This window comes from Apostichopus japonicus, chromosome 13 (assembly GCF_037975245.1).
Source record: "Apostichopus japonicus isolate 1M-3 chromosome 13, ASM3797524v1, whole genome shotgun sequence".
Lineage (NCBI taxonomy): Eukaryota > Metazoa > Echinodermata > Holothuroidea > Aspidochirotida > Stichopodidae > Apostichopus > Apostichopus japonicus.
In genome coordinates, this window is record NC_092573.1 from 8,408,562 (window position 1) to 8,424,799 (window position 16,238).

General features: G+C 39.5%; 1 protein-coding gene across 2 annotated transcripts in view; it reads right to left on the reverse strand.

Annotated features, from left to right (window-relative positions):
• LOC139978651 (uncharacterized) overlaps positions 1-16,238 on the reverse strand; it is a 57,378-nt gene that overhangs the window by 30,937 nt on the left and 10,203 nt on the right. For both annotated transcript variants that reach the window (XM_071989031.1, XM_071989030.1), the window contains exons 2-11: positions 9,346-15,838; positions 8,515-8,802; positions 5,660-5,761; positions 5,168-5,249; positions 4,141-4,240; positions 3,537-3,672; positions 3,158-3,247; positions 2,082-2,513; positions 950-1,108; positions 274-418 (exon numbers count right to left, since the gene is read on the reverse strand). In XM_071989031.1, the coding sequence (XP_071845132.1) occupies positions 274-418; positions 950-1,108; positions 2,082-2,513; positions 3,158-3,247; positions 3,537-3,672; positions 4,141-4,240; positions 5,168-5,249; positions 5,660-5,761; positions 8,515-8,802; positions 9,346-15,736 (7,925 nt within the window). In that variant the 5' untranslated portion in view covers positions 15,737-15,838. The remainder of the gene's footprint in view (positions 1-273; positions 419-949; positions 1,109-2,081; positions 2,514-3,157; positions 3,248-3,536; positions 3,673-4,140; positions 4,241-5,167; positions 5,250-5,659; positions 5,762-8,514; positions 8,803-9,345; positions 15,839-16,238) is intronic.

The window sequence follows — 16,238 nt, forward strand, 5'->3', positions numbered from 1 at the left end:
GACCAATGGTTACAGAAGCTTTGAATACTCTGGCTCTTATCTCTGAAACAAGTTACCAGATCACATTCGAACATGCTCTAAACTTTCTACATTCAAAAGTCTACTTAAGACCCATCTTTTCACTTGTTCTTTTGTAAATTAACCTGCTTTCTCTGTAAAGCGCCTTGAGCAGTGACTTTTGTCTACTGATTTGGCGCTATATAAGTCTCATTTATTATATATTATTATTAAAATAAAGAATGCATTTCTTCTTTAAATTATCATTTGTCCAACCTTAAGACTATTCCGTCACAACCAGTGCAGGTTGTGTTTCCTCCATCGCATATACCGCACGCATCCAATCCATAATCGGCCCTGAGTCCTGTCTGACCCCCAACACAGTAGTTGCAAATATTATCGTATGCAACATTGAATGTGCCTGAAACCGTAGAAGACAATGTGAACAAAATTAGGCAAAGGACTGGTTGTGAGAATTAACATAGCTATGAATATTCAGCAACTCGCGGCATGGATTGCCCCCATGGTAACTATCTGTTGATTTGCTGTGGTTCAAACAATCGATCCACTGGTATACTCTTTCATTCATATAAATATTCATGAGTTGGATATATAGTAGCCACTGTAATACAGTTTTACCTTTAATTTGTACTTGATCCCATCATATATTGATAGGTTAATTTATTCCATTTCTATAAATATTCAACAACTGACTGGCTAGATCATGGCCACTGTTAACAGAGTCTGCAGATTTTGCTAGTAGTATCTTTTATTGTCCAACAGAGTCCATCCATGGAGAGGGGGTTAAAACCATTAACATGAATATTCAACAACTTAAAGGAACTCAGTTATAGCAAGTTAGAGTTTGAATACAGGCCAATACCACTCCTGTATGTATAGTCCCAAAGTCCAATGAAATAAGCAATTTGATGTGAATAACTGAAACACTGACCTGGTGGATTGCAGTCACCATTACAGTCTTCATATATGCTGACAGGATTACTACCGGCCGGACCACAATAGCCGCAGCTATCTTCAATCCAGTCGCCATCGCAGACATCTCGACAGTCCAGCCTCTCCTCGGCATCGGAGACTATGCCAGTTGTACCTCCTGAAAAGAAAGGACAGACACTTCCCAGTTTAAATTACAGTTGCGCCATCTTCCTGTTTTAATACTTTCTCTTTAAATAGAAAAGATATTCCTCAAATACAGATTAATCATACAGAGTACCGCTGAGTTCAACCTCAGGCTAAATCCCCTCTAAATCAGATAGAAAGGTCAATACTTTGCAATAGTTCCCATGAACCTAGTCACTACTGCTCTGTCTAACTGCCAGGTAGAATGTTCACATCGTCGACAACGATATCATTAAGTCATGAGGTTCAATATTATAGTATCTTTAATTTCAAAACCCATTTCTATGATAGAAAATTAATTAAATTAAAATTAATTGTAAGTTAAAGTCAAGGAAAATAAAGATTTGAGATACGGTCGGCTTGATGATGTCATATGTAGACTTCATCATTTCTCTGGCGTATTATGTAAACAAAATTAAAAAAAGCTACTCTGAGATATCTCCTAAAATGGATTGAGATTTTAAATAGCTATTTAGGGAGGTAGAAAACAACAGTTTTAACCTCTATCACATAGACTAATAAATGATGGTTGCAATAGCGTCTCACTAAACTTTGTAAAAGGCCGTGCACCAATTCAATCAATCAATCAATCAGAAGACATTTATATAGCGCCAAAATAAACAGAAATTGTTCAAAGGCGCTAATGTACCATAACGTGTACAACTTAATCCTGGTCATTGTTACTTGTCACACCTACACACCAAAGTGTGCGCAATTCAATCAATCTTTCCTAGGGCACCACAGTGCCGGGGACTTCCCAAGGACACAACGCAATGATCTGGCCAGGGCTCGAACCTGTAATCCTTAGATCACCAGTCCACTGCCTTAACCACTTGATCACAACCTTCTCTCTAGACTGATCCCTCGAAATGTGACCAAAGTTTAGTTGAAATAGTTCTGGATGGAGGAGGTATTTGTACCAAAATACAAATGATTTTCACACTGACCTACACACACTCCACAGGCATCGAAGTACGCATCGCCATTGCAGGTTCCATTACAATCTCTGACATCTCTGTAATCCGGACTGGACGTGCAGAGCTGACAATCATCGTAACCGAGAGACTCCGAACGACCGGTCGTCCCACCGACGCAGTAACCGCATTCGTTGGTGAAGGCCTCGCCCTGGCAGGTGCCACCACAATCCCGCACCGCGGCTCCGTTGCATTCCCCGAGGCAATCCGCGAAAGCCGCGCCATTGCAGTCACCGGCGCAATCCAGCAGGGCATCGCCACCACATGCACCGGCGCAGTCGTACTCCAGGGTACCCCCGCATTCGCCACTGCAGTCTTCGACCGCACTCCCTCCGCAGACGTTGAAACAATCTATTTCGGCTGGTCCCCCACATACTCCTTGGCAGTCTACAGCCTCTGTGCAAGCTGTAATGAACATTGATAAACGATTTAGAAGGCGACACAATTTAATCAATGAGAAACGTCAGTTTGACCCATACATTATGGATAGTTTGTAATGTGAGCAATTCTATAGAAAGAGGGAAAGAATGGAACATTTAGAACAAACCATCTGCCTTTCAGCCAATTTCAGTTCTTAGGATAATTCTTAGCGTATATAGCTACTGCGAGAAATTTGAGAAATACCTACCAGCATAGGATACAAGCTGTCAAATCCCAAGGGAGTTCAATGTACCCAGTTTAACTTTAAAATTTGTCCTCAAAACCTCTCAAAGAAGAGAAAGATGCTCTTTCATTTTGTTTCTCAAATTTGAACAATCACTAAACTATGAGAAACGATTTGTAACACTGAGTTCAAAACTATCCAAAACAGATCCACAGTCTCTGGTTGCTAGTGAGTGTTTAAAGAAGAGACCTAACACATTTAAGGTGGACCTTCCTAACAGTGGACAACAATGAACCCTCTGCTCAACCAAGGAGTTACTGCAAAAAAAACATTCTACTTTACGATTTAAAAAAATTAAACTACAGTGTAATAAACAAACATACAACCTTATTTAAAAAAAAAATTAATTCATTGAAACAATGCCAGATTTCTGCATAATACTTACATGACCAAACCTCCAATACCAGAGATTGTCCATCAGATGAGGCTGTACCGGCAATGCCATTTTCGACGAGTAGAGAAAAGCTGTATGTATCTGCAAATAAATTCACGCACATAATGGAAAAGGAGTGTGACACATAGGCGTGTGAAAATTTCAGCCGTATTATGTACTAACTTTCGTCAGATCTGTTGAACATTCACATCAGATTTATCAAGCTTCTTTTGTTTGTAACATCTCCAAATAGCAATAATACCAAGAAATAAAAGCAGGGAAATAAATTTATCACAGAGACCACCAAAGGATCGACACACAATTTAATGAGAGAAATTAAAAAAGACTAGGCAAATTGCAAACAAATGTCACAATATTTTGAAATACCAACCGGCACTCAAAGAGACAAGGCAGATTCCAGTCTCTGCGCTACTGACTGTCATCGCAAATTCAACAGTGGTTCCATCTGTCCCCTGGAAACTGCATTGGTGATTTAACTCAGCATTGAAGATTCCAAAGACTTGAAGCTAAATACGAGAAAATAGAACAATATACATTGCTCAAAAAGTTATCCACGTGTGTGTCTAGTCAAAGCATATGCATAAGATATATATCACTATCGTACTGATGACATGCAATTAATATGTTATGTCGAGAATTGTGATAACATGAGGTCTATACCTCTCCCTACAGGTTTTCTGTCCAATTACAGTCTGGTTGATCAACTGGACCAACATCTAATGTAATGCATCTAATGCAGGAGTGCTAGCTCAGTGGTTAACGCCGGTGCCTTCCAATCATAAGGTCCCCGGTTCCAGTCACTCCAAGATTAATGTATGCAGTCGCAGTCCAGTTACAGAGTTGTTGGCAATTGACAATTCATAATCATGGACATAAAATATGAATGTAAGAGACTGACTTCGGTCAGCTTACGGCTTTGATAAGCCTTCTTTGCGAGTTCCTGCTTGCAGATCTAAAATACATACTATACATACCTCACTCTCAGTGTCTGCCTCCATAGCTATAAGGTTAATTCCACTGACACAGGCAAGACTGGTTCCACTGCACACACCACAGGCATCATATGTGGCACCACTGTTGATTATACATAGATATATAGTAAATGATACATTGATATATATCGGCCAAATTCATTGAATAACACAGAAATCACAGGCATTTGTACAGAAATCTGCATACAAATGGTTTATAGGAATTGGTAGCCTCCAGGATTACCCATACCTTAATGCTAATTAACTAAACCCTGTTGAAATCACACGCCGCGCTCCATTAGTCAGTCCCACGGTTTGACATAAATGTTGGAAAGTCGCATATGGCTTCATAATTTAGGAGGTCAACAATCATATATACAATTTAAGAGCAACATGGTGCAACTTTAGAGTGTAAGTACTCTTTAAAGGAGCACTCATGCCACAAAATTGTTTATTTCCTATGTACACTAAAGTGTTAAAAAGAACATTGAAGGAATACAAACTACTGTAGTTATCCACCAAATTCTAAATTAATCCTTTGGCACCAAATTTCTATTTTATTTGTCCCATGCAGTTGTCCTCATTTACAAGAAGACAAGAAAACAAAGCAAACAAACAAGAGGTTTCATTTCTGATATCTTAGATGATAGTGAATAAATACTTTGTGTTTGAACCAATTTATAATCTTTAACTTTTGGAATCATAGAAAGACCATCTCTAGGCATACAGAGGCCATAGCATTTTGTGTCATAGGTGGGTTCATTTCTTTGTCTTTAAATAAGGGTTTTGACTGATTTTTTACGGCAAAAATGAATGTTGCAATGAGTGTTGCACCTCCCTCTTCACTTTCCCACCCCCCCCTTCCTATTTTCTCCCTTAGATAATTCATAAAAGCACCACCACAGTGGAGTATGCTACTGTAGCAGAGTCTAGACACTAATCTTTTAAAGCACAGCCAACACATTAACCAATGATATAACATATAACAACCTAAACTTTTTTTGTTCGCCATCACAGCCTACACACTCACCTATTTGGTACGCCATCACAACCTAAGCAGGCGTTGCTTCCGCCACAGTCCCCGCACAGATCAATTGTCAATCCAATGCTCCCTGCAAACACAAAAAGGAACAGTTAAATCAAACAACACTATGCAGGGAACTTGTAACATATTAGTTACCAGTGTAGTAGGATGACCAGTTTCGCTATGACCCAAACAGCCAGGTGGCCAAAACAGCCAGGTGGAAAAAACACCAAATAGGCATTTTGCTGTTATTTTTATGAAATATGGTGAAAATTGCCAATATCTTTATTGCATGTAGGCCTAAATTTAAGCAACCTTGCTTTGGTCTGAACCAAATTAAATTGGTGATATCAATGTACTTTGGGGGTATTTAACAATTTTCCACTACTGTTGGTTTCATTGGATGGCCCAAAAAAAAGGGGCAGAAAATTTGATAAATGACAAATTTTATTTGATAGCCATGAGGTTAAGCTATAAATAACTTAATAAAACGTATACCTGCGGTTATGCATTCTCCCAAGCAATCAGTATATGCCGTTCCATCACAGTCTCCGTTACAATCAATCCGTTCTGGATTAAACGTCTTGCCAGTTTCTCCTCCTGCGGAAAAAAATTATCAATACTTCATGGAACGTTGCACCTAAAGTTCTATTCATCATGCCTGCCACCTATTACCCTGTTACCTGGCATGCATCTGAGACTCACATTTCATGTAATGTTTCTTGTTGGGATCCTCAATCTATCATGCAAAAGTTTTAAACCGGTAACACAAAGTAAAGAAGATAAATGGGAGTGAAGACTCTAGCACAAAGAAACGTCTGATGCCGGTAATCTGACCTAGTTTCGAATGAGGTGTAACAGAAAGGTTAGACACCACCATCAATCCCAGAAAATACACACACAGCTTGCTACTGTTGGTAATTAGAAACTAGTGTACAGTCAATACATGCAGCTACAGTCAATACCCACAACACAGTACATAGCAGCGATGGACATCCCAGCAGGGAATTGTTATGGAACTCCCTGATCTCAGGTCCAGATAAAAGATCACATTTCATTACTGTTGGCATTTTGTAGCGACAAGAAGAAAACTTCACTTGCAAGGAACGGAAAGTTAACTTTTATCAGAGGGCGGCACGCGGTTTGGGGTGAGTCTTCTATGCCTTTAAGTTAAGATGAGTTTTATATAGAATGACAAATATGAATTTTACTTAACTTTTAAGCTTTGTAAAATATGTCTAGGGTTTGCGGGGACCCAATCCGTATGTTTTAGCTTCTACTTTTGTTTTTGCAGTTACTAGCTAATGACCCTCTCATGTAACTCAGGGAGAATATTGATCAGTATGTGCACATATGATTTGTCATATGCCAATGACTGGACATGAGAAAAAATATGTCTTAATGCAAGATCTTCTAACCTTATAAAGTGAACAGGAAAATTGATCTGCACAAGAGAAGGCAGCCAACCAAAACTACCTAGGTGGACTACCCTATACATTAATACATGCTAATGTAAGTTAATATTCTTGCTTGATCTTGAAAAGCAACAGAAAGCAACAGTCTTCTTCATATCTTTACAACAACAAAACAACAAAAAACATATATGTCACTTGGGCTTTGAAGTACAAGCACTCCAAATTTCGATGGCCTAGCCTACTGCCATTTTACGTATTTGCATAGGTCGCGAATTCGGGTTAGGGCCCAAACCTAGCCTAGTATTTTAGTATTGCACATTATTGCAATTGTACGTACATACCAATGTTGGTATGGTTTGGTTTCTAATTGCCGAAAAAGGCTCCCGATTCCCGGAACGACAAACCACAAGAACACTCACACATATAAAAATTATCTGATGTTCAAGCTTTTACGTGTATCCCGGAACGCAGCGATCATATGACATTTAAGCACCGACATGATCTTTACACAAAAGTTGCCGTGCTGTTGAAATCAACCAGTCTATGCGCGCTGGTAACGATCACTACACAACAAACACACGCGAATATGATGTTAGGGATATCCCCCACGCTTCCGGGACTTTCCCAAAATAGACTATCAATAATAACTTTTCGTTCCTTTACTTTTTATGAATCTTGCGAACGAAAATTATCAAAGAGCTAGACCAGATTTTGGCAGGCAACAATTCGCTATATATTATCTTATATTATATATATTATATATATATTTTCTTATTTATTATGAATATAGTTCTAATTTAGTAATAATAAATTGTGAGTATAATACAGTACAAATCGTTATACGTAGGCCTATGCCTACCCTCTACGTTCTTCGATCGAGTAAAAAAAAAAGTCATGAAGGGTCATTAGTTCATCAATTATTGCAGATATTTAGAAATGATTACTCTGTCATGTGCTGGGAAAGTCAGTCATCTACATGTACCAAAATTAGGCCTACACATATACTTTCTGCAAGTGAATCTATTTGCTTGTTGGAGGACAAACAGAAAACTTTGGAAAGCAAAACAATAAACTTCGAAAAAAGCATCATCATATGACAATTTTTTTAATCATATATCCCTCTTGCTATTTCTTCGACTTGAACTGATCAATAAACAGATGCTCCATAGTTGCTTTATTAACGATTTTTTTAGGTTTTTCTATTATACTATACATTGATGGTAATCTTGCCGCTTATACGTACCTTCGAAAGAATCGATAAAACTGGCTATATATATTAAAAACGTTCGTCGTTTCAAGATGTTTATTCCATAAACATGCTACGACCTTCAAGAAAGTATCTGATGCTTTTTTGCTTCGTATATATAGTTCTTATGTACATTTTATTAAAATATATTACAATGAATTCTATAGAGTTACTTCAAGTAATTAATATAAAACAATACGAAAAAATAATGTCTTCCAGAAGCTCTGTTTTGGTATGAACAGGAATGTTCCGTCCATACATAAGTATAGTTACAAAAGACATGTTTGAAATTTGCCACACTAAGTAAACATAAGAGGAGACGGTTTTTTTTTTTTTTTTTTGTTCTTTGGTGAGGGGGACGAAGTCCTTAAGGCCCAATACTGACCGAAATTTAGATAAAAATGAGCGGCAGTTGATTTTAAAGAAATTAAACATCGTGGCATGATTTCATGTTCTTTTGTTTGCTTCAAGAATTATTATCAGAACTATGCATCATGGGTAAATTTAAGGATAGGTATATAAATAAAACCGTATGGGATTTGTATGATCCTATATTATCTTCCAGATTGGAGCGTCCAGAGGGATTGCATAATACAACAACATTTGTAGAACAGAATCTAAACGAGTCTAATCAGATGTAAATGAATTTTCCTTTCCATTTCCTATCAAGAAAGAAAGTTTAAAGCGATTACCTGAACATTCTTTACAAGGGTCAACCTCAGCAGTGCCGTAACAGACTCCGTTGCAATCAAGAGGGTTCTGGTATTCAGGAGTTAGGGTACACAATCCACACTCATCAATGGCGGAGTCTGTGATTCCAGTTTTACCTCCCACACACATCTGACTGCACTCACTGATGAATGCGTCTCCCATGCATTCTCCAGAGCAGTCTAACTGTGCGTCCCCTCCGCACACCAAATTACAGTCATATTTAGCAGTGCCGTTACATACCCCATGGCAGTCGAATTCGAAAGGGCATTCTGCAACAAGAGGTTGGTAAGCAAAAACATCAAAATAAAATAAACGAAAAATGAAGAATGAAAAATGAAAGAGGATTATTGAGGTAGCCTAAATACATATTTTTGCATCGATTACAAACACGGGATCTTTGTAAATAAAAGGGTTCTGTAATGACGCTGTGGATGATTTGTAAAACGTGTACTTGGGAGTCGATAGACCATTATGTGATTGTTATAGAATGACATAAAACAATAGATACAAAGTTCTGGGATTTTGATGTAATCAAAGCAAATATATAGTACATGTGAAAACATTCATTGCTGAGTTACTATTGTAGATCATGCGTAATAAACATTCGGCTTAATTAAATATCTGCATGTCTGTATAAGAGCCTTTGTACTCGATCGAATACCCAAAGCAGAAGAAACGATTGATTTCATGAATGACTTTCTACATATATAAGACACTGTATTATTCCGTGTATCATGAATCTGTCAATTGTGTAGCCTTAGATACTGCCTTTCACTGGTTTAAAAACATTGTAAAAGTTAAGACGATCTTACCTTCTTCGCTTAGGTAGGTGGTGACCATTTCGCAGAGTTCCTCTGGTGTACGGTAGCCTGTGAATTCATAGAAAATATCGTTGCTTATCATTCCTAATTCCCCTGAAAATAACTCCATCAAACTCGACAGTGTGTTCGAACAGGCATTTGCGTCATACATGACAGAATAGAGTTTATCAACTATTTCGGTTATCACTTCATCGCGTGCTTGACCAGTCGTGGGATCCAGCGCTAATTGGATGTACAAGCACATTGACTCCTGATCTGAGAACCCCAGAAGGGTCGCTACAAGATTAGTGGCGGTGCTGATTGCTTGCTCGTACATTGCTTGTGCCATCACGGTTGCCTCGTCAGTGTCCATTGTCCAGTTTGTGAACTGACCAATAAACGTGTCAAATTGTTGGGAATGTTTTGTTGGGCTGAAGTACCAGACGACTTGGTCCCAGCTGCTGCACATACCCGCGGCAGTAGGCAGTAGCTCAGACAGCCAGGCGTGAGCGATGAGGTTAGTGATACCTGGTAGATTCAAATCAGATTTGAAAAGCATGTCAATAGCTGGGCAAACCTCGAACGACGTAGATAACTCGGTTGTTCCTAATAGTTGCAGAAGAATCGAAAGACCCACATGATCGCCGTTTATCGGTCTTAATGCGATAGGATAATCCCAACCATAGTATCCAGGAACTGTTAGATTTAAGCACAGCTGCTCAATCTCAGCTGGGTTGACAGTTTTTATCACTTGACATATTCCTTCAACATCGAGCCACGCCATATCAGACTGCTGTAAGAGTACGTTCTTGAAAACATCGCACAGTACACTTGCTCCTTCTAGAAGTGTTGGTGCAGTGTAAATGGCACCTACGACCCTTGTCATGTTGGCGAAGGTAAATTCGGGTAGGAATTGTCCTGGAACTGCAAATGGTATCCACAAATCGAGGCTTTGCGTTGAACTTAAAGCGTATTGTAGAGGAGTAAACGAAGCATCACCAGAAAAGGATGACACCACGTGCTGACAAAAAGCTACCCTGTTCGATGGTAATGTCAGGTTCATCCCAGTGAGATTGTACAACATGTAGAATCTATCCTCTGCAGCCACTACAGATATAACACTATTACATACAACCTGGTCAGTTAGGATATTAAATACATTCTCGGCCATTAACATCCCTTGAGCTATGTATTCCTCACTGGAGTGTTCCTCGCTTAAGAAGCCACAAAAGTCAGTCTCTTCCATACCAGAAAGAGTAACAAGTAGATTCCTCAGAAAGCGATATGCTATGACGTCCGTAGAGAATTGCCCAGCATTGGTGTCCCTGATGGAACAAATGCCAAAATTTCCCGAATATTCTAGTAGATCGGCTATCGGATAGGAAAGTACCATTTTGGCTTGTTGGATTAGCATAGTGTGGTTTGTTGTCAGCAGTAAGCGGAGGAACGAACAACTCGAATATGGCTCATCCAGATTGAAGAAACCAAAATGAAAGACAGTTTGGATATGTTGGGCAACTCTTTCCAACCTCTCATATCTGAGTCCAAAGTCTGAATACATGCTCCAAAATATTTGTCCAACTTTTGAGACCACCCCTTCAATATACGACCAACTTGAAGTATGGTTTCTCCAAGTCTCTTCATCAAAGTAGGGTATGTTATTATCCATGAAAGTTGATACAATATCCAAACAAGGCAATAGAACCGATCCTTCACTACGCATATGCTCACAAATTATCGATATTTCAGCTGGAAAAGTTCCATTGAAATCTAAGGCGCTAGCAAGGTTACACACCTCTGTCAAAGAATTGATAGCATCATAATGATAAAATTGACTTGCAATTTTAATAACCTCTTCTACAGCGTTTTTCATCTGGACAGTCCAGCATTCACTCATGAAGTCACCGTTTTCTTCAGATTGGAGAATAGACATAAAGGAATCTAAATTTATCGGGATGTCTCGTTTTTCACTGAAGTAATAAGTGATTACGTCACATAGCTCCTCGTTGGTCTCGAATCCAATCCATGCTGCAACTGGCCCATAGATTGGCATCCTGTTCATAGAGGCGGTAAATTCTAAGCATTGATCTTTCATCTGTATGACTTCCATAAACCTTTGAGCCATTTTGTCTAGGATAGCATCGACACGAGAGGAATCCCCGTGGTATCGCCAATCTTGGTACGCTGTTTGCGCATCCCAGCATAGGTTTTCGTAGTCAGAGTAATTTCCAAGGAATTGATTGACAGCTCCAATAATATCCCTAAACTCAGTGCCATCGAAGTGCAGGTCAGGTTGTCTATGAGGACGCTCACTATCAGAGTAATAGTGTGTCGGACAAATGTTTTCAGCGTCACTGATGATCAGTAACTGGAAAAGACGGAACATCGAATCAAATATTTCTGGACCCTGAGATGCCTGTAACCAACTATCCAACCCCGTGCAGGTTACCGTTGAATCTAACAGTGATACACCAATGACGTGACTGAATATTTGGCCCATCGTTTCAAAAGACATGTGATTTAAGATGTTGGCGTTTCCGTTGTAATAATCGTATTGGTATTGGTAGTGGTTCTGATAGTTGCCGCCATTCCAGTCATAGTATGTTTGATGATCATAATCGTTATTATCGAACACGTCTTTCATGGGATTATGGTCTCGATTGTTCACTGCAAGCCAAAAGTATGGGATGTAACATTGAAGAGTATCTGTGCAAATTTCATCAAACGTCGTATCATTGATCTTCTGCAGTAAGCGACAGCCCTCCGTGATCTCCACATCTGGAACCAGATGGGGCGCTAACTCTACGATAGGACAAAAGGTTTCAATCAATTGTTTGATATTCTCAGCTCGGTAGATGAAAGCTGCTACTCCAATGATGGTGTCCATGTACACGGAATTAGTGACATCCATTTCCTCGACGTTTTCAAGTAGCTCTATAAGAATTGTAGCATTGATTAAAGGAGCAGGCAAGTCTGTCATATAATTAACTACTGTTTCGCAAAATACGTCATCACTTTCAAAGCCGGCAAGTTGCCATATTGAAATATCAGTTAACTCGTCACTTGGGAATGTATAGGCGAGAAACGATTTGCATGATGTTGTGTTTTGAACTAATTCAAACAATCTGTTGGTCATGATTTCTTCAATTTGAAGAATTTCCTCGGGAAACTCTCGAAGTGATTGAATGTCAATACATAAATCATTTGTATTGTTGTAACCGCCCAGAAAGGTATAAAGTTCTCCAAGGAAGTTTTCGGAAACCATGTCACTGACCTCTGTATCACCGTATACGTAATCGTACAAGTAGTCGACCGCAAAGTGTGTTTCGTTTGAGAATTTCACGTGTACATCTGAATCACATTGGACATCGGCTGATGCATGCAAGTGTAGACGAGTTAAGGTTCGGAAAGCATTCTCCAGGGTACTTTTAACTGACTGTGAAGAATAAAGATCCCAACCCAAACTGCACATTGGTATTGATTCGAGCGTTGTTCCCCATAGATCTGCTAGAATGCTTGGCAATTCATCCCAAGGTATTTGGTTGAAAATAGAATGACTTTCATGATGTTCTTCATCATAACCTCCGTTATAACCCCCATGGTGGTTATCGTTATTTTCATTTCCACTGCCGTAATCATCATATGTACCGTAGTTCTGACAATAGCTAACAAACTCATCTTGTGTTGGTTCATTGAACAGAAATTGACAGGTTTCTTTTTCAGAGTACCCTAGTATCCCCTTAAAACCCCGGCAAATCATTAAAGTTCCATCTCGAATGTTAGCATTGTAGAGACCACCTGCAAATTCTATGAATGATGACAACGAAACCCCGTTTGCTACTTCACCGGGTTGATTCTGATGGGTAGGAAATCCATATTGTTGGGCGTAATCGTAATCATTACTAGGCCAATAAAATGAGCTGTTTAAGCCAGACAAGAAAAATTGTCCTGAAAATGAACTTATGACGGCTTCGCAAACGGAGGATGGCGTTGCGAACTTCGTCATCTGGTAAAATTCATAATCAGTGAGGTTTTCTTTAAAATACTCTGTAAACAAGATACAACTGTTATAATCATGTAAAATACTGAGCAACTTTTCCTTCATTCGTTGCACAGCCTCCATACTGTCTAGGCGATACATTGTCTCATTTCGTTCGAATTGCTCCATGGTACGTAAACAAAACTCATCGTGGTTCTGAAAATTGGATATGAATGTTAGAACCTTCTTCAAAAAATCACCATGAATTATTCCAATGTGAAGATCCCACCATGGATCGAAATCATAGTCATAACTCTTCCCTGGGTATTCTGAGTCAGATTTGTCATAATCCCAATCTTGATCGACAGTTGTGTCCTCCCATCTGAATGGAGTATCTGTCGTCATTTCTGCCTCTCGTTTTGTCTTCCTGTTCCGAAAAGGTTCATAATCTAGAGTTGTCTCTGTAGTCATCTCTTCCATATACTCAGGAGTTTGGCGTCCTCGATCAGGATTAACTTCCCCACTATTGAATAGATCTTCGTTATGTTCATCATCAGTACCCGGCCATTGGTAGTCTGGAGTTAGAGGCTTATGGCAGTAATGAGGTGCGATAAGGTAGAGGAAATGTAGTTGCTTTTCTACAATTGGAAGGATGATATCTACGAATCCAATTTCATCGTTGAATAGAAGGTTGCCTATAGCAGGGCAAATGTCGCCTTCACTAGTATAGTCATAGGGATATATGAACTCGGAAAGGTCCACATTTGGCATGATATCGTGGTCGAATTGAGAAGCTTTTTCCTTAAGTTTATAGAATTGTAGGAAGAAGTTGTTAAGAAAGTCAAGTCCATGAAAATATGGATAATATGGAGATTCTTCTTCTTCTCGTGGGAACAACCATTCGGGCCAAAGATTGGAACTGTGACACATGTCGAGGAATGTATCATAGTTATGTTCATTTAGAGCACTGCAAGCCGCTAATTGATTGTAATCCAATATACTATTGTAAGCTCGACAAATCACAGAAAGTCCTTCTGCCGCTGTCATACTGTTCAATACATTTGCAGCCATTGCTATTGCGTCTTCGAAGGGAACACCCGGTAGTACGTCGCCCTCATAGAGAGGCCATTCTACGTAGTTGTAATAATAGTGCTGTAATGAGTTGTTGAAATTAATAATATTAACTTCAACACCTGCTTCCATTGTGAAAGTTGTAACAAGCTTTTCACAGAGCGATTCACCGTCTGGCATTCCTGTAGCTTTGTTAATTGACTCTGCAAAATCAGCTAACATATTGTAGAGGTCTAAACACGCATGTACATCTTTTAAAGCATCAAAGATTTTCATTTTCGCCATGTCTATGATTCCGCTCTTATCTACAGAATCGTCGAAGGTAACTTCACATGGATTACCTATCCCTAACGACTGGCTAACGTTGAATAAAAGCGATGTTGTGATGTCCATCCCATATGCAGTTGCATCAGTTGTAAACAAGAACTGGTACTCGCAGAACGATTCAAAGTTACCTAATTTAGACCAAAGAAAACCCGACAAGGCATGATCAATGACTGTAAAAGAAGAAATTGACTCATTGAATATGACAGCAGAGACGTTAAAACAGAAACTTTCTGACCCTCGGCCCAAGACGGCAAACGCCGCTTCAACAATGTGTTTAAACTGCCAGATATCCAAGTGGTGATACCCTCCATCATGAATGGCAGGGTAGTTATCATGAAAGTAACCTTCCGTCGAATGTTCCTGCGGTAGATCATAGTAGTCCTTTGAGTCATCATGCGGTCGTTCATGGTAATCCCTTGAATCGTCCTGTGGTCTCTCGGTATAATTCGTTGTGTTATCATGTGGTTGTTTTCCATCGTTAAGTGTAGGATCATAGTCAGCGGGATAATTAGGATAGTTGTAGTCATCATACCATTGATCATAATTAGTTTGGTCTGGTAACCATGCTGGACATGAAGGTACAGAAGAGATTGCACTTCCATGCTGGATAGTTTGCCATAATTGGTAGCAAGTCCCTTCTATGTTGGTTTCTTCACCTTGGTCCATCGCTTGAATGATGGGCTCACAGATAGTTCTGACTACACCCCCTGACATCAAGTTCAAGAGAGGCCCATAATGTCTACACACAGAAGCAGCAACTTCTGCAAGAGAATCAGCTCGCCATGCAGATCGAAACGTCTGCACAATGGTCGACATGTTGACTCCCGGAGCGAATTCACCTGGTTTCATGAGGGTACCATTATTGCAGAGAACTTGAAAGTCCATCATTAGCTGTTCGTTGTCCCAGTCCATGCCTGATTCTCGTTCATCGGCTAGTTTTTCCAAAAAGGCGGTGTCCACCGATGCTCCAATGTTCAATATGGATGATACCAAAAGTGCCAGCGCCAAATGCCTGAAGCTTGCCATGATGACGTCTTCAAACAGAGGCTTTCACCGGAGGAAACTTCCTCAAAAAGGAGGACTTTCACTCGAAACACTTGGGTAATGACGTTTGAGTTGCCAAGAGATCTGTAAAAATGGGAAACAAAGAATAGCATTGCAGTCGATCTAAATACAGTCATTCACAATTTCGTGTGCATGGTTTATAGAGTAAATAATGCACAATAGACTTTTGTTTGTTTCTTCCATGTGTACCGTGTAGATCTGCAGGTAACTAGCCTTTCAACAAATAGCGTTTTCCCCCTTTCTGTCATCCTTTGTTCTTTTCGTTCTGTTATATTCAAAGCGTTCCAACTTTCAACCGAAGCCCGTACCTCTCGACCCCAGTCATTCTACTGGTGTGTGACTGCGTATAAATTGGCTTTGCTTTGTATAGCTGTCAACTGTCACAGATAGCACCTCGGTGCTTTGAATCTGACACTTTACACAGAATTACCACTTTTAAGTCTGTGACACGAAGTTACGAGGT